General features: G+C 45.4%; 1 protein-coding gene across 1 annotated transcript in view; it reads right to left on the reverse strand.

Annotated features, from left to right (window-relative positions):
• Positions 1-909: 909 nt before the first annotated feature.
• Positions 910-22,690, reverse strand: part of lmf2 (lipase maturation factor 2) — a 32,564-nt gene continuing 10,783 nt past the window's right edge. Inside the window, exons 5-14 of the mRNA XM_033039928.1 lie at positions 20,435-20,613; positions 18,946-19,081; positions 17,848-17,988; positions 11,919-12,024; positions 10,386-10,482; positions 8,883-9,065; positions 8,331-8,499; positions 4,691-4,802; positions 2,575-2,680; positions 910-2,294 (exon numbers count right to left, since the gene is read on the reverse strand). Of these exons, the coding sequence (XP_032895819.1) occupies positions 1,965-2,294; positions 2,575-2,680; positions 4,691-4,802; positions 8,331-8,499; positions 8,883-9,065; positions 10,386-10,482; positions 11,919-12,024; positions 17,848-17,988; positions 18,946-19,081; positions 20,435-20,613 (1,559 nt within the window). The 3' untranslated portion in view covers positions 910-1,964. The remainder of the gene's footprint in view (positions 2,295-2,574; positions 2,681-4,690; positions 4,803-8,330; positions 8,500-8,882; positions 9,066-10,385; positions 10,483-11,918; positions 12,025-17,847; positions 17,989-18,945; positions 19,082-20,434; positions 20,614-22,690) is intronic.

The following is a 22,690-nucleotide window of genomic DNA, read 5'->3' on the forward strand; positions in this document are numbered from 1 at the left end:
ACAGAATTCCATTCGATTTGAATCAGATTGTTACTAAAGCGCCTGTCAGTCTAGTAATGAAGGTTACATTGCACCTGAGAAATGTTGAAGTGCCATTCCGTCACTCACCCCCAGAGGACACAATTTGTTGCAACTTTCATTCATTCATCTCCTAAGGTTGCAAGGATATACATCCATTTATTGAGCCCAGGGAATACCAATGATTAGTTTTCACCATAGGCATTGTCTGATGGAGAAAGTGGGCCATTGGTACCATGCATGCCTAGTATTGTCTCAGCTCTCTGTGAATGAGAGGAGAGCATATGCAATAGAATGAAGTTTAAAATTGAGAACTGCATCTTCAATCAGTTGATCAATGACACTCAGTACAAACGTGAAGGGCATCTAAACTATCGCCATCATTCACACCCTCTACCATCAGTGTACTGTGGTAACAATGTTTATTGTCTACCAACTGATGAGCAACAAACGACAGCTGCTTCAGCAGCATTGCACAAACCCATAACTTCGACAAGTTGGGGAAAAAAAGAAAGGGAAAAAAAAATTAGGCCTGCAGACACATTGGGATTTCATGAATCCTTCCAGATCTACACCCTATCTAAGCTTGGAAATATATTGCTGATCCAACATTAGCAGTGTCTAAATATAAGAACCGTCATCAAAGAGTTCCTTGGCTTCATCGCCTTCAATGATTCAATGTGTGGACATCACCACTTCTTAAACAAAGTTGGTCAATCAGTTCTGCAATGTCAACAGTGATCATGTACCACGAATTAACAAAATAAAAAACTTCATGCATGAACTAGAGTTTCTAATGTTTGATACATACCAATATTTCAAATATCTAGAACTTATTCCAGTTCCTCACGCTGCGTTTAAGGTAAATTTCAATTACGCAAAACCAGAGGGTTCTGGAATATTTACAGCAAGTGTTTATTGCAGTGAAAATTTTAAGAATTCCTCGAACAGTTTACATATTAAGTATAGATTTGGAGCATAGCCTCTCACCGAGAAACAACATTGAAAACTGCACCAGATTGACTCAGTGACCATAAGTAGGATGAAGCACGATTGGAATGAGGACTGAACTTGCAGTCCAATCAGATTGGAGCCCGAATCTGCTACTGGGACATGAAGGGGGTGGATTGGATTTCCTGATATGTTACAGACACTTTATGGCAAAAAAAGCACCATTCACTGCCCATCTGGATGTCTGAATTAGGAGCAATTGACACTGGACAAAAAGTTTGACTCACCAATTCACACCGATTAAAAAGGGGCTGCCAGAGAATCGCATGCAAGACATTGTAAAATAGAACCTGGCAGTCAACGTGATGTTCCTTAGTGAAAAGATTGTTTGTAACCACTGATTACTGGAGATAGTGTTAAGACATTGTCAATTAGCCCGCTTACATAATTACTGAATCATCTCAGGTTAACCAAATCATCATTATCTAAATCCCAAAACAATTATAGCCAGAAGAATCTGCGGTAGCATTAGTGACATCCACTGTCAATAGGCTAAGCCTGTCCATTAAAAACATCACAAAAACATGAATGGTGATGAAGAGGTAATATAGTCACATAAAGCACTGATTAGTCCACAATTGGAGACCATAAGCCATTATCGATCTCCATTAAAGCCGGGATGTAGAAAGTAGATTCACGAGAATGATTGCAGGGAGGGAAAACATAGCTTTTAGGAGAGTTTCAAGATATTGACAACATCCCCCAGGGAGCATTGAAGGCTCAGAGATTTAATGAAGATTTTTTTAAATAACCAATCTGCTTTTGCCTCCAGGTGTAGCCCCAGATTAATGGCTCCTCAGGCCAAATGTGACATCTATCACATGGCAAGAGATGCAGTTTGGCAAGAGGATCTCCCTCATTTGCAAATGTAGAGCTGGAGAAAGTAGGGAAAAGCAGAAAAAAATATATATATAAATCAGCAAAGATTGTGGGAATTATTTTCTTTTGCGAATGCTTCCCGGCAAGTGTTCATCACTGGGAGGTCGCATTTTGCTATCTGTCTGTCGTATTTCCTTCTTCCTCCCGTCAACATTAGTCTTCTCACCAGCACTCGTGTCTTTCCCAACTGCTTTTCCTACAGTTGGTTTCAATCGACTCCCCTTGGCTTTGCGGTTTGTCAGGGTTTTGAGCAAGGAGATGAGCGCCACAGCAGTGAACAGGCCCCAAATCATCACCTCCCCAGAGTAGGGCTCCACTTGTTTACGAGTCATTTGCAGGATGGATGGCAAGAGATCCTTTACTATCCGTTTTGGAGATGCTTTGTCCTGAAAAACAAGTAACAGTTAGTATTGAAGAAGAGGTATTGGATAGGTATGGCATGGGGTAGGGATAGTAGGAAAAGAACACTATTCAATGTACATTGAATACTGTACATTGAATGTACAGTGGGTTCAATATACATGCAAGGCATTTTGTCCTTCTTTGGGCATGTCTAATGGGACAATGTAAAGGGAGCTTTGCTATATATTAAATCCATGTCATACCTATCTGGAATTATTTGGTGGAAGAGTGTGGGTTAGCCACAGCCCACAATGTGGTTCTTACCTTGAAGCCATATTCATGCAGCAGTGATTCCAAGTTGGGGTCTCCTAAAGTGACCGAGGGGAAAAATTCTCCCACATGTTGTCGATTCCACCAGTCATCGAGTGAGCTGCAATGTGGAAAAGGGTGTGGGATGAATAGAGAGGAGTAGGGGATGGAAGGCATAGGATGGGATGGTAAAAAGCAGGAAGGGGTGGAAGAGGACATTGTCAAAAATTACATCACATAAGTAGCCCCTACTACTTAGACCTCCCTTGATCCATCCAGCCAATCGATCTCCATTTAAAAAAAAATCAATTTACAGGAGACAAAGACTTATTGCAAAATACACTTGAGAAAATATTGAAGATCTGCATCCCTGTGCTGAAGAATCCCAGTGATGCCTTTGGGGGGGGGGGGGGGGGAGTTATCGATTTTGGACCCTGTTCCGATGAAGGAATGGCGATATATTGCCAAGTTAGGATGTTGTGCAACTTGGACTGATATCTGTAGGCAGTGGTCTTCGAGTACTTGCTGCCCTTGATTCTCCTGGTGGTACAAGTCATGAAATTGGGAGGTGTGGTCTCCCGACATTTCCATTAAGTCCTCCCACATTCTATGACGAACCTCTTTATGAAGGGGACTTGAGTGGCAAAGAACGGGCGTGGACGCCTTCGGCCCTTCCCATTTGCGCAGGTATCCCAGAGGACGCCCCCGGGAGACAGACAGACAGACAGACACACACGTTAGGATAAAATGTTGAGCTTCTTCAGAATTATTGAAGGTGCACTCATCTTGACAATTGTAAAATATTCCATCAAGTTCCCAGATTGTGCCTTGCAGATGATGGCAAGGCCATGGGATGTCAAGAAACAAGGCAGTCGTTACAGGATATCCAACGATGGTTCTTGTAATCACACTATTTTTGAGGCTTGGCCAGTTCAGTTTTTGCTCTACATGCTCTTCCCACAGAAAGTTAATGGTGCAACAGGTGATAAGAGTAACTAGTTAGACTCTCTTACTGGAAATGGGCTTTGCTTGCCACTTACGTGACCTGAATGATACTTGAAATTGATCAGCCCGTGTCTGAATGTTGTGCTGCCTGTAGACATTGACCATTCACAACTTCTTAGTAAATAAAGCTTTACACATTGTGTAATCATTACTGAATGTCCCAGTTTCTGACCATGGAATAGATAGCTTATCAATAAAGTATCTTAAAACGGTTGGGTCTAGGACACTGCTCTAAGGAACTCCTGCGGTGTGTTCTTGAGCAAGGCTAATTGATCTCAAACAACTGCTGAAGCTATTTTCTGTGGAGTGTTTCCCATTTGGTTCAGTTTTATCAGAAATGCCACATTTAGTAAATGCTACATTGATGTCAAGGCTCTGGAATTCAATTTTTTTGCTCCATGTCTGCATTAAGGTTATGAAGTGGTAAGGAGTTGAGGTCCGGGCAAAAAAACAAAAAAATAGGTATCCACAAGTTGGTTATTGGCATTTGATAACACTATCAATCTGTCCTTCCATTATTGCTGTTGAAAAAGAAAACCACATTCCAGTCTCAACCCCTAGTCTGGGAGCAAATCCACTTATAATTTCCTTTCTGCAGAAACCTCTCTTGACATATGCAAATGTCTACGTCAAATGTTAACCCCTTGGTACCTACTTCCCCTTGCTATAGTCATCTCATTATTGCCAATGACATGTGTTAATCCACCCTTGCCATTATTTCATGATTTTAAACCGTTTGCTGATATCTACCTGTAACCTGATTTGCACATGGATGAAATTATCTACTTCAGCCCTAGAGCTGGTTTTTCTTTGTATTGGCAGCAACATATATTCATGTTTAATCTTAGTAAGGTTTGATATTGGCTCATTTATTATCACCACTTTTAAATTCATTATTTTATAAAATATAGATTTCCATATATGCTTTAGACTCTTTATGGTGAGGAGCTGCATGTAATGTCTTGTGAACTTATCTATCAAAATCCTTTTACTGCACCCCTCCATTCTCGTTCACACAATGGAACACCATACTCAGATATCAAATCATCATCTCCTAACATTCAATCTTCCCTCAGCACTATGCTCTCATTCTTTGGGACAGTGTACTTCATTCTCAGCCACTCACCTGTGAGTACCTTGCTTGGTAAACCAGTACTTGTAGAGTTGGGCTCGGATATAAGTAGGGGGTTTGGCGGTGAAGGCATATTTTGACTCATCAACTTGCACAAGGCGTATGACTGAAAATAAACACAGGTAGACATAACTACAACAGTAGAAGACCCCGTAAGCTGCAGTGTGAGAGCGAGAGATCCTGAAACTAATGCACTATTACAGTGAGATATCTTGGCCAGTGCAGTGAGATGCTATAACCAGCATAGTGAAAATAAAAGCTCTTGTACCCAACACAGTATAACAGGAAGAGATCTTGGATCCAATGCTCTGTAATGAGAGGAACAGCAAGGAGTGCACTGTAGCAGTGCGAGATCCTGAAACTGATGCAGATGAACAGTCAGGGATGCCGTGAACAGAAAAGGTGCCAGAGTAACTCAGCGGATCATCCCTGGAGAGCATGGGTAGGTGACGTTTTGGGTTCTTCAGACTGAAGTTCTTCAGAGTCTGAAGAAGAGATCCGACCCAAAATGTTACCTATCAGTGTTCACCAAAGTCAAAGTCAAAGTAGCCTTTATAACAAAGTAACCTTTCAGTCTGAACTAAATGTTGTTGCCTTGCAGTCATCTATCTATCTATATCTATAAAACTCTGGGGCTATCCGTCTGGCAGCCGTCCGGCTCCCTTTCTGCCTTTTGATTCGTGCCCGATACTCGCAGATGTCCAATCGGAATGGCCCATGTTCGCAGATGTCCAATCGGAATGGTGCCGGCTGCATTTCTTCCTTTGATTCACTGCCACGCCGGATCCAGACGCACAATCGCCGAGATCTTTTCCATTTCGGTACAGATTTCACTTTTCTTTCTAAGTATCCGCTCCTCATTACATTTCGTCGTTTTTAAGTACACGTTTTTAATCAAATCCTTCTCCCCCCCCCCCCCCCCCCCCCCCACCCCCCAGTATTTCCAAAATAAACTGGCTTCTCACCCATAGAAGCAGCCATTTCGGTAGACATTTCACTTTCCATTCCAGCTATCCACTCCTCATTAGATTTCGTTATGTTTATGTCCATATTTTCCATTAAAACCCCCCCCCCCCCCCCCCACTCATTTTGTCGCCTCCTGCTGGCTCCATAACGGCTGCTGGCGCCCGCATTTCAACCTCAAGAGACGCCATTTAATTCGGCCTTTCAAGAACCGCTTCAGTTCGAGGACCACGTCTCCCGTGGGGGCTACGGGTAGGGAACGGCTGCGTTGGGGCATTATACTTTTAAAACTCTGTGTGTGGGGGTGCTTGGTGTGTGTGTGATGCTGCCCCGCCCCCCCCCCCCGCAATCGCACGTTGGGGAAACGGACCCGACTTCGAGGACCACGTCTCCCGTGGGGGCTACAGGTGGGGAACGGCTGCATTGGGGGAGCAGACCCGACGGGTCTGCCATTGGTCTAGTTAATATATAAAACTGTGTGCCTGCAGTCCGGCTGCCTTTCAGCCTTTTGATTCGTTTCCATCGTGTGATGTCACAATGCCCAATGCTCGCAGATGTCCAATCACAATGCCCAATGCTCGCAGATGTCCAATCGGAATGGATCCATTTACATGTACGGCTTCCGACTGCATTTCTTCCTTTGATTCACTGCAACTCCGAAACCAGACGCAGAATCGCCGACATCTTTTCCATTTCGGTAGAGATTTCACTTTTCTTTCTAAGTATCCGCTCCTCATTACATTTCGTCGTGTTTAAGCACACGTTTTTAATCAAATCGTTCCCCCTCCCCCCCCCCCAATATTTCAAAAATAAACTGGCTTCTCACCCATAGAATCAGCACCAGCCCCAGCCCCTGGTGAACGTTCCATTGTGTGATGTCACAATGCCCAATGTTCACATATGTCCAATCGGAATGGATTCATTTACATATGCCTTTGCAGGAGCCCCAGCCCCTGGTGAACGTTCTCTTGAACTCTCTGCCACAGAAGGTAGTTGAGGCCAGTTCATTGGCTATATTTAAGAGGAAGTTAGATGTGGCCCTTGTGGCTAAAGGGATCAGGGGGTATGGAGAGAAGGCAGGTACAGGATACTGAGTTGGATGATCAGCCATGATCATATTGAATGGTGGTGCAGGCTTGAAGGGCTGAATGCCATTGAGGGAGTACAGAGAAGGTTCACCAGACTGATTCCTGGGATGTCAGGACTTTCATATGAAGAAAGACTGGATAGACTCGGCTTGTACTCGCTAGATTTTAGAAGATTGAGGGGGATCTTATAGAAACTCCTGATTACATTTCGTCGTGTTTATGTACACATTTTTAATCAAATCCCTCTCTCCTCCCCCCCCCCCCAATATTTAAAAAAAAAAAACTGGCATCTCACCCATAGAAGCAGCGCCAGCCCCAGCCCCTGGTGAACGTTCCATCGTGTGATGTCACAATGCCCAATGCTCAAATACATTGTTGTCATAGAGGGAGTACAGAGAAGGTTCACCAGACTGATTCCTGGGATGTCGGGACTTTCATATGAAGAAAGACTGGATAGACTCGGCTTGTACATGCTAGAATTTAGAAGATTGAGGGCGGATCTTATAGAAACGTACAAAATTCTTAAGGGGTTGGTCAGGCTAGATGCAGAAAGATTGTTCCAGATGTTGGGGAAGTCAAGAACAAGGGGTCACAGTTTAAAGATAAGGGAAAATCCTTTAGAACAGAGATGAGAAAAACATTTTTCACACAGAGTGGTGAATCTCTGGAATTCTCTGCAACATAAGGTAGTTGAGGCCAGTTCATTGGCTATATTTAAGAAGGAGTTAGATGTGGCCCTTGTGGCTAAAGTGATCAGGGTGTATGGAGAGAAGGCAGGTACACGATACTGAGTTGTATGATCAGCCATGATCATATTGAATGGTGGTGCAGGCTCGAAGGGCCGAATGGCCTACTCCTGCACTTAATTTCTATGTTTCCCTCTCCTCACCCCTCTTCCACCCATCTCTCTCCCCCACCCCCCTTCCCTCTCTACCACCACCCCCTACCCCTCTGTCCCTCTTCCACCACTCCCCCATCCCTCTTCCACCACTCCCGCTACCCCTCCCTCCCTACCTCCCCACTCTCCCCCTCCTCTCCCTCTCCCATCCCTCTCCCCCATCCCCCTTCCCTCTCCCCCCGCCCCCGTGTCCCTCTTCCATCACTCCCCCTACCCCTCTCCTCCTCCCTCCCCTCTTTCCCCTCTCCCCCCCTCCCTCCCTCCACATACCCCCTCCCCCACATCTCTCACCCCCTACCCCGCTCTCCTTTCCCTCCCAAACCCATCCCGTTTCCCCCCCCCCCCCTCTTCTCACCCCCCCCCCCCCCCCCCCACACAAACGCCGTTGGGGAAACAGACCCAACGGGTCTGCACTTGGTCTAGTACATATAATAAAAATGACAAAAACACACAATAAACACAAATTTAACATCCACCACAGTGAGTTCACCAGGCATCTCCTCACTGTGATGAAATTCACCAGAGATGTTGCCCGACAGGCTGAGTTATTCCGGCACTTTGCGTCTTGTGTTTTATAAACCAGCACCTGCAGTTGCTTCTTTCTATATGCTGTGAACAACGTGGTGCGAATAAGAGACACTGCAACTGCTGAAGTATAACAGGGTACGAGGTTCTCTGCACTCACCGTCAGTCTTTCCCTGGAGTAGCCGATGGATGAAACTGGTGAACCAAGGACTCTGCCGGTGGTCTCCGAGTGCAGCAAACCACATTTGCCAATCAAGCCGGGGCTGGTGTGGGGCTACCAGAGGAGGGGACATGCCAAGATTCCCTGGCTTGTACATAAAATCAATCTCCTAAAAAAACAAAAATGCAATCAAACACAAATGTGGGAGAAGGGTTCACAGCTTGAAGGTGTTTCACCATATTCAAGGCATGCACCACAACAGTTTAGGAAATGGGAACTGTACCAAACTCACAAGGCAAACGTTAGGTGGACTGTACTTGTTCACACTACAAAGATTGGAGGGATATATGCACTCATAGGTTAAGGATTGAGAGCTGTATCCCAATAGCAGGATGACTTCATAGGGGCACGAGTGCTGGGGGCAAAGGAACATGACCTTTGCATGACTTGAAACTAGTTCTGCCACTAAATCCAGATTTGCCCTACTAACAATGTTTCGTTCACCACCCCTGCTCCCCATCACCTTCCACAATTGCTCTGAATGAAACCTGCCTTCCATTGCTGGCCGTCATAGCTTCCTTCCACAACAACTTCTGGACGGCCTCCCACTCCTGTCATCCTCCGGAACAGACCATAAGAATTGACCAGCTCGTAACGGTCGACTGCTTTGTACAGGCGCAGAATCTCGGGTGGAAGACTGGTGCTGGTCTCATAGTCAATATAGGAGTATGGTACCTGGGGTGACAGGAATGTTAGAATACAACAGGCAGGAGTCATGCCGATCAGTCACCACAACACCAAATAAAAAACAGGAATAAATGTGATGTGCAGTGACTCTCACCAAATCGCCCCATCAACATAGGACACACACCCAGCAAAATCGCATCACACTGGTGTGTACAATTACAACAACTTCATACACCTCACTCTGCACTGGATCTCACAAGCAAGTGATCCCAGGGATTGACAGTAGAAGGAGAGAATGGCAAGACTAGGTGAACAGTTGATATATTACAGTGAGCAGCACGATTTGTGGACTGCTCCCGTTGGAAGGCTACCATTGGCAAAGCACACGGGCCGATCGGTAGCCTCCTCTAGTATAAATTCCGCAGCTTCAATCATGTCAGATTGTAATCAATAGAGTCAGTGATACAGTGTGGAAACAGGCCCTTCGGCCCAACTCGCTTACACCAGCCAACAATGTCCCAGCTACACTAGTCCCACTTGCCTGCGCTTGGTCCATAACCCTCCAAACCTGTTCTGTCTAACTGTTTTGTTAAAACGATGGGATAATCCCAGCCTCAACTACCTCCTATGGCAGCTTGTTCCATACACCCATCACCCTTTGTGTGAAAAAGCTACCCCTCGGATTCCTATCAAATCTTTTCCCCTTCACCTTGAATCTATGTCCTCTGATCCTCTATTCATCTACTCTAGAAAAAAGACTGCATCTACCCAATCTATTCCTCTTATGATTTTGTATACCTCTATAAGATATCCACTCATCCTCCTGCGCTCCATGGAATAGAGACCCAGCCTACTCAACCTCCCCCTGCAGCTCACACCCTCTAGTCCTGGCAACATCTTCATAAATCTTTTCCAAACCCTTTTATGAAGGACCTTAATGCCAATTGTGCCAAAAATCAATCTATTATTTATTCCTCCACTTCCCATTAAATATTATTACTTATCCCCTTTCCTTGGTTGGTTCATTCATTCCATATTCACATTGTTAATTAAGGATCGGAGTCTTTTCCTGCACCTCCTCTTTCTCTCTGACTAAATCTCTGGAGCTTGTTCTTATTTTCAACATGTCAGCATGCTTCAAGTTAGCCAAATCCTTTGAAACTCTAAATCTGGATTTACCAACTCCTTGCTCCTTGAATTTCCATTTTTATTTCAGATTTTAAATTTTCTTCATTCACTGTTGACCAGAGGTGCCACGGCCCAGGAAGAGCTGCGCCCATGACATATTTTATGTCAGCCATTGGTCAGTTAGGACTTGTGATGCACTGTGGGTTAGGCGACCAACAGAAAATCCAAACTCTTACTCACCAGACTAACAGAAAACATAGCCGCAGCAACAGTGGCAAATACGACCCATGAAGAGGTTGCCCACAGCTTGGCAATAAACCCTTTTGTCGTCAGGGAGCTAAAGGAGAGAAAAATAATGTTATATTACGATGCAAAGGGACCCAGTTATCAATGGGATGGGGGAACCAAGTAAACCAGGTTTTGATGGATGCTGTAAACTGTGAGGAAAGGAAGAGGCTGGATACCCCACATGTTGATTCCATCTGGAGAAAGCATGAGAAGCAAGGGTACCGAATATATTCTGGGTGGGGACTTCAATATTACACACAATGGTTCGCTAGAATACCCACCAATGACTGACTAGGTTCATTCCCAATCTTGATCTAATCTAGAACATGACGGATGAGAGTTAAACCTACTTGACCTGGTGCTCATCCAGACATCCACTGCAGATACATGGATCTGTTACATTGGTCAAAATGGTTTTATTTTCACAATGCAAACTGGGCTAAATGGGATGGATTCAGGACAGATCCTGCAGACAAACTATATTCTACTGCATGGCCTGGTACATCTGTGACTATCATTACAATTAAGGAGAATTGATTAAGGGAAGAAAGAAGGATAGGTGAAGGGCACCACTAGAAATATCCAAAATTGTGCTCGAAATACCCAACAAAGGCCATTCAACATGTACTTCCTCCACCACCTGTACATCATGGTTGTTGTGTGCAACATTTAAGACATCACTGTTGCAACTTTCCAGGATCTTAGTTAGGTATCATACCTGGAACATCTACCAATCAAAAACATATGAGCAACAGGTACTATCACTACCAACGTGAAGATCTCATCCAAGATAAACAATACACTGAGATGGAAATAGATTACTTTCCCTACATTAAAGCTACATAGTAGCCCCCCCCTCGGTCATGACTGACCATGGGTGATGCATTCTAGATTTGCAGGTGATGTGTGGTCGGATGCAAGCCTGGGCGATGTCATATGGAGGACAGGCTGTTGCCCATGCAGCACGTCCCCCCCCTCTCCATGTCGCTGATCGATCCAAAGGAACAGCAGGGCCGTTACGGTTTGGCACCAGCGCCGTCGCAGGAGCGGCCAGAGCGAGGTTGTAGACAACGGCGAACTGCCTTAGGGGCTCCAACTCGGATTTTCTTGAGGTTTACTCCAGGAGCCTTTTCCATGAATGGATATGGCCACAAGGCAGTGGAGGTTTTAAATCAGAGTTTTCCCTTGATGGACTTCCTTCCCAGAGCCCCATCTGCCCGAGACTCATGGGGGCGGGAGCGTCTACCTTCCCGTGCAGGTCTATAGCACCTGCCCATTAAAGCTACAACAACTCACTATTCAACAGGCCTGTTGGTATACCATCACCACATGGACTTCAAAGGATCAGTGACAGCACCATCACCATCTCACAGGAAACTAAGGATAAACAATAAATGTTCATCTTAAAATGAATAAAAGTAAGCCTCATTGATCAATTTAGTTGTGGAGTTTATAAGGATTTTGTATAGAAAATCTGACACTTACTTGACCAGTGATGTGAGTATCTCCCAGCTGAGAGAAATAACCCCAATCCAGATACTTATTGGAGTTACAATCTTCAACCAATGTGCAAACTCATGAAAAGTAAAGCCTGTAAAACATAAAGAAAGAGAAACTAATTTAGAATTAAAGAAAAATGTACTCTCCCTCCGAGTGTTCTAACCAATGATGTAGCTATCCTGGCTTCACTTGATGAAAACACATAGAGGGAGCTTTATGTAATTCTGTCCTATACGAGCCCCCCCCCCCCCCCCCTCGGGAGTGTTTATTGAGTTTAATGCTTTACATAACTGACACTATACCTTGCAAAAAATGATTAGATAGTGTCACTGGATGCATTAAACTGTGAAGGTTTATTTGTGGAATCAGACAATGGGGAATGAAATCATTTTGTCTGTGACACTTAAAATCATCTAATTAAATCACTCCTCTGCTTTCCCCTTCAATTGTTATCCAGTTAGTCATAGAGTGATACAGTGTGGAAACAAGCCCTTCGGCCCAACCTGACACACCGGCCAACATGTCCCAGCTACACTAGTTCCACCTGCCTGGGCTTGGTCCATATCCCTCCAAACCTGTCCAATCCATGTACCTGTCTGTTTATTAAACATTGGGATAGTCCCAGCCTCAACTACCTCTGGCAGCTTGTTCCATGCATCCACCACTCTTTGTGTGAAAATGTTACCCCTCAGATTCCTATTAAATCTTTTCCTCTTCACCTTGAACCCATGTCCTCGACTCCCTTACTCTGGGCAAGAGACTTTGCATCTACTCAATCTATTCCTCTCATGATCTAATACACCTCTAAGATCACCCCTCATCCTCCTGCGCTCCAAGGAATAGAGATCCAGCCTACTCAACCTTTCCCTATAGCTCACACTCTCTAGTCTTGGCAACATCCTCGTAAATCTTTTCTGAACCCTTTCAAGCTTGACAATATCTTTCCTATAACAAGGTGCCCAGAACTGAACACAAAACTCTAAATGTCGTCTCACCAACATCTTATACAACTGCAACATAACCTCTCAACCTCTATACTTATATTGCCTTCAGAATATTGTTACTGAACTAGCCCCAGTTCCTTTTCAAGCGGTGCTCCAAACAAGTTTTCCCATGTCACCTTTGTTCATTTGCCAATCATCTTAAATCAGAGTTCTCTCATAGCCAACACATGTTAGTGGAAATAGTTAATCCTTGATTACTTTATAAAAACTGCTCATGATTTTGAGAACCTTTGTCACATCCCCTCAATCTTTCACCTCTGAGAACCCCAGTTTTTTTGCCTGGTTCCAGCCTGGGAAATCCATTCTGCATTGGTTCCAATATTACTGTCTGCAATGTTCCCACGGATTGGCCCTTGATTGGCAGATTAACCCATCCCCACTTTCGTAAACATTCTCTTTGACCAGGCCAGGATTACACTATTCCCCAGGACCAAGCTGAGGGAAACATATTTGACAAACATCAGAGAAATTAAGAGTACAGGAGCCAGCTATTTGGCCCATCCATGCAAATGCAATCCAACTAGTCCCAATTTCTCCTATTGACATGCAAATTATTTTGCATACTTATCACACTCCCAGTGTCATGACCTTTTGTTGCATCAAGTAACTTTTTATCAAGTAACTTTTGATTATTTTGCTAATCACTTTCATTCTATACCCTTTATTTCTTGATCCTTCTATTAATGGGGAAAATATTCTCTCCAATTCTATTCTGTTTTGTCCCTTCATGATATTAAATACTTCTATCAGATCCCCTCTTAACACGAGACCAAGCGCAGGCTCGGCGAACGTTTCCAGGTGGCTCAGCACTTCAACTCCCCCTCCCAATCTGACCTTTCTGTCCTGGGCCTCCTCCATTGTTAGAGTGATGCACAGCGCAAATTGGAGGAACAGTACCTCATATTTCGCTTGGGTAGCTTACACCCCAGCAGCATGAACATTGACTTCTCTAACTTCAAATAGCCCTTCTCTCTCCCTTCCCAGTTCTCCCACCAGTCTTACTGTCTCCATCTCTGTCACGCCCTCTCCCAACACGTCACCCATTCCTTCTCTCTAGAGATGCTGCCTGACCCGCTGAGTTACTCCAGCATTTTGTATCTACCCCATCTTAACACCCTCAGCTTGTCCAGTCTGTCCATGTAACTAAAACTCCTCATCCCAGGAATCATTCCAGATGAGACAAAGGCAATTTAATCGAGAGAAGTGTGTAGAAGGTCAGAGAGAAGCACCAGCCAGAAGCAGTGAGAGAGAGTATTGGCTGGAAGTAGGTGAGTCGGAGGGAAAGAAGATTTAAAAAGAACGCCAAAGGCTCAGGTTCGAGTAATTTACAAATTAGCCCAAAAGTAGTTGATTAGGTAACAGGTAAAGAAGTGCAGGTGTAGCAGAGCAGCCTAGAGGTGAAGTGCCTTGGTGAGTAAAGTGTGAGTCTTTAGCTCGAGAGCGAGTAAAGTGAAGGTGGGTGACTGTGAGAAAGAGAAGCGCAGGAGACCCCAGTGGCTGTACCTATTGAAAGCAGGTACACCCTCTTGGGAGCAGACGACACGACAAGATTGAGTGGTAGCCAGGGCTGTGATTCCAACCCTGGTGCCGAGGCTCAACGGGGAAGAGTGACGTCAGGCAGAGCCATAGTGGTGGGAGACTCCATCGTCAGAGGTGCGGATAGGAGATTCTGCGGCAGCAGGCGAGACTCCAGGAAGGTGTGTTGCCTCCCTGGTGCCAGGGTCCAAGACGTCTCGGAGCAGCTGCAAGGCATCCTCAAGAGTGAGGGGGAGTAGCCGGAGGTCATTGTGCACGTTGGCACAAATGATATAGGTCGGAAGAGGAAGGATGTTCTGTAACAAGAATTTACGAAACTGGGTAGAAGACTGAAAAGCAGAGGCTGCAGGGTAGTGAATCTTAGGATTGCTTCCAGTACCTCTTGCTAGTGAAGGTAAGAATAGGAAGATAGGGGAAAATAATGTGTGGCTGAGGAGTTGGTGCAGGGATTCAGACTTTTGGATCTTTTCTGGGGCGGGGTGACCTGCACCTAAACTGTAAGGGAACAAACATCCTAGGAGGAAGGTTTGCTAATGCTACACGGGAGGGTTTAAACTAGAATCCCAGGGGGGTGGGATCTCATGCAGGACAAAGGCACGTGAGAGGTTAGAGTTTGTTATGGAGGGTGGTGTGGGAAAGGTTAGTGGACAGAATAGGCAGGTGAAAGGCAGAGAGCGAAGGAGGAGGGTTGGTTTAAACTGCAAATATTTTAATGCAAGGGGCCCGACGGGCAAGGCAGGTGAGCTTAGGGCATTGATAGGTACGAGCGACTGGGACATTGTAGCCATGACTGAAACCTGGTTAAGGTAGGGGCAGGATTGGCAGCTCAATGTTCCGGGGTACAGGAGCTTCAGGAGTGGGGGGGTTGCATTGTTGGTTAAGGAGGATGTCACGGCAATGATCAGAGGTGGCATTACGGATGGTCCGTATAGTGAGACTCTATGGGTGGAGCTGAGGAACAAGAAAGGGATGATCACCTTGCTGGGGGTGTACTACAGACCCCCGAATAGTCAAGGGGAATTAGAAAAACAAATGTGCCGGGAGATTGCAAACAGCTGCAGGACAAATAAGGTTGTTGTAGTAGGCGATTATAACTTTCCCAATATAGACTGGGAAAATCATAGTGTGAAGGGTTCAGGTGGGATGCAATTCTTCAAAAGTGTTCAGGATAGTTTTCTTAAGCAATATGTGGAGGCCACCACAAGTGAGAGGGCAACGCTGGACCTAGTATTGGGAAATTGGGAAGGGCAGTTCATGAAGTGTTTGTGGACGGTGGCGGACTGGCCAGGGTGTCAGCTTGCCCGATGGCAAGTGGGCCCCTGATGAAATGGGCCCCCTTTGTCTCCTGGCAACCAATAGTTTTAGACCCAGCCTTTTGGGACCAGTGATCACAGTTCGATTAGGTTTAAGATAGTTATGGATAGGGATGGAGAGGGTCCACGTGTTAAAATGCTCAACTGTGGTAAAGACAACTTGCTCAAGTCGACTGGAGCAGGTTAGAGGGGAAAGGAGCATCGGCCAAGTGGGATGTTTTTAAAAGTGTACTGAAGAAAGCTCAGGATGTGTAAGTCCCCGTTAGAGTGAAGGGCAAAGCAAGCAAACACAAGGAAGCTTGGCTGACGAGGAAAATTGAAACATTAGTCAAAAACAAGAAGGATGCATGGGACAGGTATAGGCAGATGGGATCAAGTGCATCCCTGGAGGAGTTTCGGGGACTAAGGAGTAAACTAAAAATGAAATCAGAAGGGCAAGAAGGGGCCAGGAGATAGCTCTGGCAGGTAGCATCAAGGACAACCCCAAAATATTTTATAAATGCATAAGGGGAAAAGGGTAACTCGAAAGAGAGAGTGGGACCTCCCAGGAATCAAAGCGGTCACCTCTGGTGGAGCCACAGGAGATGGGCAAGGTCTGAAATGAGTATTTCTCCTCTGTATTTATCGAGGAGAAAGACAGTAGTACGTAGGAAAAAGGAGCAGTCAGGGTTACTGTCGAAGAAGTACTGAAGGTACTGTCCTGTTTGAAGGTAGACAAATCTCCAGGGCCTGATCTGATATATCCAAGGACATTGAGGGAAACTAGAGAGGAAATTGCAGGAGCCCTAGTTGAAATTTACGAGTCGCTCTTAAATACAGGAGAGGTGCCGGAAGACGGGAGGGTGGCAAATGTTGTGCCTCTTTTCAAGAAGGGCTGCAGGGAAAATGCTGGGAACTATAGGCCGGTGAGCTTAACATCCGTCGTTGGTAAGTTACTGGAGAGTATTCTGAGGGATAGGATATACAATCATTTGGATGGGCAAGGGCTGATTAGGGATAGTCAGCATAGTTTTGTACGTGGGAGGTCATGTCTCACAAATCTGATTTTTTTTAAGGCGCGACCTAAAAGGTTGATGAGGGCAGAGCTGTAGATGTTGTGTACATGGACTTCAGCAAGGCGTTCGACAAGGTTCCGCATGGTAGGCTGCTCTGGAAGGTTAGATCACATGGGATCCAAGGAGAGATGGCTGAATGGATAACAAATTGGCTCCATGGAAGGAAGCAGAGGATAATGATGGAAGGTTGCTTCTCAGACTGGATGCCTGTGACGATTGCAGCAGGATATGGATCGATTGGCCAGGTGGGCGGAGGAATGGTTGATGGAATTCAATACAGAGAAGTGTGAGGTGTTGCATTTTGGGATGTCGAACAAGGGCAGGACCTACACAGTAAATGATAGGCCTCTGGGTAGTGTTGTAGAGCAGAGGGATCTAAGAGTACAGGTGCATGGTTTCTTGAAGGTTGAGTCACAGGTAGATAAGGCTTTTGGCACAGTCAGAGTATTGAGTATAGACGTTGTGAGGTCATGTAGCAGTTGTACAAGACGTTGGTGAGGCCGCATTTAGAGGATTGTGTTCAGTTCTAGGCACCATGTTATAAGAAAGATATGGGGAGATCTTATAGAAGTATACAAAATCACGAGGGGAATAGATTGGGTAGATGCAAAGTCTTTTGCCCAGAGTTGGGGAATCAAGGACCAGAGGACACAGGTTCAAGGCGAAGGGGAAAACAATTAATAGGAATCCGAGGGGTAACCTATTCACTGAGTAGTGGGTGTATGGAACAAGTTGCCAGAGGAGGTAGTTGAGGCTGCGACTATCCCATAGTTTACTAAACAGTTAGACAGGTACCTGGATAGGACAGGTTTGGAGGGATATGGATCAAGAGCAGGCAAGTGGGATTGGTGTAACTGGGACATTGTTGGCCAATGTGGGAGAGTTGGGCCGAAGGGCCTGTTTCCACACTACCACTCTATGACTAAGTTGCTGGGTAGCCTCGAGATGGGTTAATTCTGTGACAGTCCTGTGCAAGAAATGATTCCAAAGCTGATGCTTCTCATACCTATTTTTGATTCAATTGTCCATTTCTCCCAGTCCACTCTCAGCCCGAAGTAATGAACAGTTCCATAAATAAGTACTCCAAAAACTGCCAGCTCAACAAGAGTAACAGCGAGAGCTTGTAGTCTTTGCAAAAATCCTGGCTCTGTAGAAAATAACAACAAACACAAGTCAAATGTACAGTCAAATGATATATCCAGTCTCTCTACCTTCTCTCCAAATCTACATAGTTTTGTCACATTTGTGGGTACTGTGCCCTACATACAAATTCAACCCCGGCCAAATCACTAACCAGAAATACCCAAGTCTGATTAAATCAACAATCATGCGTTTCTCACACTAGTTAAATCGCTGCTCACAGCTACCTCGCTTGGTTTAAAGCATTGATGACAAGTAGCGCATTTGGGCTCCACATTCAGTTACACGTACCCAATCCTTGTTAAAACACAGATATCAGCCAGGTCACTGCTTCCAGGTACACAACCCTGAGTAAATCACCATCACCGTAAGCACCACTTGTGGATGCTTCAATTTGAATGCTCCAGGTCTGGTTACATCACTGAAGTATCAAACACTGACTTAATACCTTGTTACAGTTTACTGACCCTGGCCACATATACCCCAACAGAAGCCAAGTCACCAGTTAGAAGAGCCTGACCCCTGCATCACATGTACCTATTCTTGGCTAAATCGCTGATCATGTTACCAAGCTTGACTTAATTGCCACAGAAGCTCACCCCTGTCTAAATCATCAGACATGGATTCTGGTCAAACAGTTATATATCCAAACACATACATTCTATCCAGCTAAATTGCTTTTCACAGGTATTCTACCCTGGTTAAACTCCTAGGCACAGCTGCCTGGTACCAGCTAAATCCTTGGTCAGTGCACCCAACCATGGCTAAACCATTGTTAACATGCACTTGACTCCAACCACTTGTCATGAGTACTCAACACCAGCTAAACTGCATTTCACAGGGCCCCGACATGGCTACGTCATATCATCCTAACACTGTCACTGGTGGCTGCCTGTGGTTACATCACTAGACACAATGAGCCATCGACCAGTGTCAAAATCCTCCATTTTTGCATAGTACTCACTCTCAGGGTTTTGTGTCTTGCTGCCCCCGAACCAGTTAATGTGTTCATCATCTAGTAGCGAAAATCCCAGAATAATCGTGAGCATGTTGAAAAAGTTATAGTTGCCAGTGATAATAATTAACACCTGGAGCAGAACCTGCAGAAACAGAGATAATTACTTTGGCATACTTGACTGTAGGGGGGTCCGGAACAACAAACATTGCCACCCTTGGGGTAGGATTCTAACAAACCCACACCCTCCACAATTGTACTTCCTTCTTAGGCAAGGACTAGGTGAGTGACATGCTTCCCACAGCTTTCCAAGAACACAGGCTTGGAGCTTCTGGTTTTACCCTACCCTTGTTGCGTGGGGACCCACGTTCCATAACATCACCATGGGAGGAATGTTAAGTAATAATTATAATAATAAATTTAATTTATGGGCGCCTTTCAAGAGTCTCAAGGACACCTTACAAAAATTGAGCATGTAGAGGAAAAACATGTAAGGGGAATGAAATAAATAGTAGAGACATGACTAGTACACAAAGTAAAGACAGAATTCAATACAAAACACAGTACGAGGCAATTAATGCACAGATGAAAAGGGACGGGGACGTGGGGCTAAGGATAGGCAGAGGTGAAGAGATGGGTCTTGAGGCGGGACTGGAAGATGGTGAGGGACACGGAATTGCGGATCAGTTGGGGGAGGGAGTTCCAGAGCCTGGGAGCTGCCCTGGAGAAGGCTCTGTCCCCAAAACTGCGGAGGTTGGACTTGTGGATGGAGAGGAGGCCGGCTGATGTGGATCTGAGGGACCGTGAGGGTTGGTAGGGGGAGAGGAGGTCAGTGAGATATGGGGGGGGGGCCAGATGGTGGAGGGCTTTGTAGGTGAGGACCAGGATTTTGTAGGTGATCCGGTGGGAGATGGGAAGCCAGTGAAGTTGTTTGAGGACTGGAGTGATGTGATGCCAGGATTTGGTGTGGGCGATGAGTCGGGCGGCTGCGTTCTGGACCAGTTGGAGTCGGTTGATGTAGGTGGAGCTGATGCCAAGGAGAAGTGAGTTGCAATAGTCCAGTCGGGAGGAGATGAAGGCATGGGTGAGTCTTTCAGCAGCGGGCGGTGTGAGAGAGGGTCTGAGATGTTGCGGAGATGAAAGAAGGAGGTTTTAATGACATGGCGGATGTGAGGCTCAAGGGAGAGGGTGGAATCAAAGATCACGCCAAGGTTGCGGGCCTGGGGAGATGGGGAGACAGTGGTGCCGTCGATGGTGAGAGTGGGGTTGTTGATTTTGCTGAGTGTGGATTTGGAGCCTATGAGGAGGAATTCTGTCTTATCGCTGTTGAGTTTGAGGAAATTATGTTGCAAAGTCCAAAGTAGTAAAGTCGGGTCTTGTCTTGTACGGAGCAGTGATTATTAGGGCTGTGGATTCAATTCACTGTTTGCCACAGGCTGACTCAATTTATATTCCCTGCCCTCTAATTGTCAAGTGTAGCTGGTAAACTTGAGCCTACCTGAGCATAAAATGCAAAGAGCCTCAGGCGACGGGTCGGAGCAAAGAAGAGCAGAGGGACCACCATCTCCAGCACATAAGTGATAATCACGCTGAACTTGTGAAACCAGAATGGCAGCTGATGTGCAAACCAGGCAACAGCAGTGGGGATACACTGGGTCTCATAATGATAGGTTAGAGCTGCAAGGAGATCAGATAAACAAGTTTGCACATGACACTGAACCAAATTCACAATAACCAGCACTCTTGTGAGTGGATTTTACAAGCTCTGAATCAGCTTTCACTCCTATGCCCATTACACATTAAAACATAGTGAGCCAATTCCAATCTATGGTACGAGATAAATCATAATCTTCCAGTCGTGTCCGTATCTATATAATATAGTAAACCCTTGTAATAACAGACCATGGGGGGGGGGGGGGGGGGGGGGGGGGGGGGGGAGAAAAAGAAGAGAATGGTGTCTGTTATTGCCCATTGTCCACTATAACCAAGTAAGGGATTATCATTGAAAAAGTGGTAGAAACAAGGAACTGCAGATGCTGGTTAATACACAAAAGGACACAAAGTGCTGGAGTAACTCAGCAGATCAGGCAGCATCTCTAAAGGACAAGGATAGGTGACATTGAGTCGAGACCCTTCTACAGACTCTCCGTCTGGAACCGGGCCTGGAATCTGGGTGACTTGACGGCCCCATCTTGCTTGTGGTCAGGGGGAGAGGGGAAGATTGGCGGAGTTGCTGGTGATTGCAAGTATAGGTTGGTGGTGGCAGCCCAGTCTGGAGATGAAGGTCGATCAGCTATAACCAAAATCCGTAATAAAGAGGTCCATAATAACGAGGGTTTACTGTGTAGAGGAATCCTGCAATCCCTTGCAGGAATGACTATGAACACTGATTCTATGGAAGGCAAGGGGGTGGTCTGTTTTGCAAACAAACAATAACAGGACTGAATATGACCATTTCCCAACAGCAGGCAAGCCCTGAAATTTAAAACAAAATCAAATTTCCTTGTACAGGCAGAATCTAAACTCGAGAAGAAGATCCGTGCACTGTGCAACTCTTTCCATTGCCTTATTTCAGACAGTCTGTGCAGCACCTTGTATGCAGGCCCCTACAAAGTTCAGACTTCAATGATAGGACCAAAGTGCAGCTAAAACCAATAGCTATGGACCTTTGGGAATGTGTTCCTACTGCCGAGTACATTATCAATAAGCAATCTCAATATATAATAGAGACAATCCCAGCATTACTATTGGATTATGGAATTCACCCTTTTAGAATTTACAAATCAGTATCCAATAAAATTTGTACTTGTAGAGAATTTATACAAAAAAAAGTAAACAAAAACATAAAATTCGAGCACCTCATATTTTACTTGGACAGCTTGCACCACCGGGATATGAACATTGACTTTTCTAACTTAAAGTAACCCTTGCTTTCCCTCCTTCTCCATCCCTCCCCCTTCTTTGTTCTCAGACCAGTCTCCGACAGATGGCACAATGGGCTAAGTGTTCGGCTGGCGACCGGAGGGTAGCCGGTTTGAATCCCGCTTGGAGTGCATACTGTCGTTGTGTCCTTGGGCAAGACACATCACCCACCTTTGCCTGTGTGTGAATGTGTGTGAGTGATTGGTGGTGGTCGGAGGGGCCATAGGCGCAGATTGGCAGCCACGCTTCCGTCAGTCTGCCCCAGGGCAGCTGTGGCTACAGAAGTAGCTTACCACCACCGAGTGTGACTGAGGAGTGAATGAATAATGCGATGTAAAGCGCCTTGAGTATTAGAAAGGCGCTATATAAATCCCATCCATTATTATTATTATTACTGTCTTAGACATTTTATCTGTTTGCTTTGTTACCTTCTCCCAGCTAACAATGATCTATTCTACATTTTCCTTGATCTCCATTCCATTTGTCCCGTTTTCACAACATACTTCCTTATCTATGTATCTCCCTCTCTCCTGACATCAGTCTAGGGATCTCGACCCAAAAGGTCATCCATTCCTTCTCTCCAGAGATGCTGCCTGACCTGCTGAGTTACTCAAGCATGTTGTCTACGTTTCTTGATGCACATGCAGCTTCATGTTACAGAAAATTGCAATGACCATTTATCAGGAACAAAGATCCATAATGCAGGAGTGTCACCTGCAGGCTGATATTCATTGGTGTTTTTCCTAAATTTCTGTTGTTCTTCTGCTGACGCAAGCAAAAGAATAGCTACTCTGGATGCAGATATTAAACTGTGCTCCCGACACTGAGTATT

Source organism: Amblyraja radiata, chromosome 21 (genome assembly GCF_010909765.2).
Source record: "Amblyraja radiata isolate CabotCenter1 chromosome 21, sAmbRad1.1.pri, whole genome shotgun sequence".
In the NCBI taxonomy this organism is placed as follows: domain Eukaryota; kingdom Metazoa; phylum Chordata; class Chondrichthyes; order Rajiformes; family Rajidae; genus Amblyraja; species Amblyraja radiata.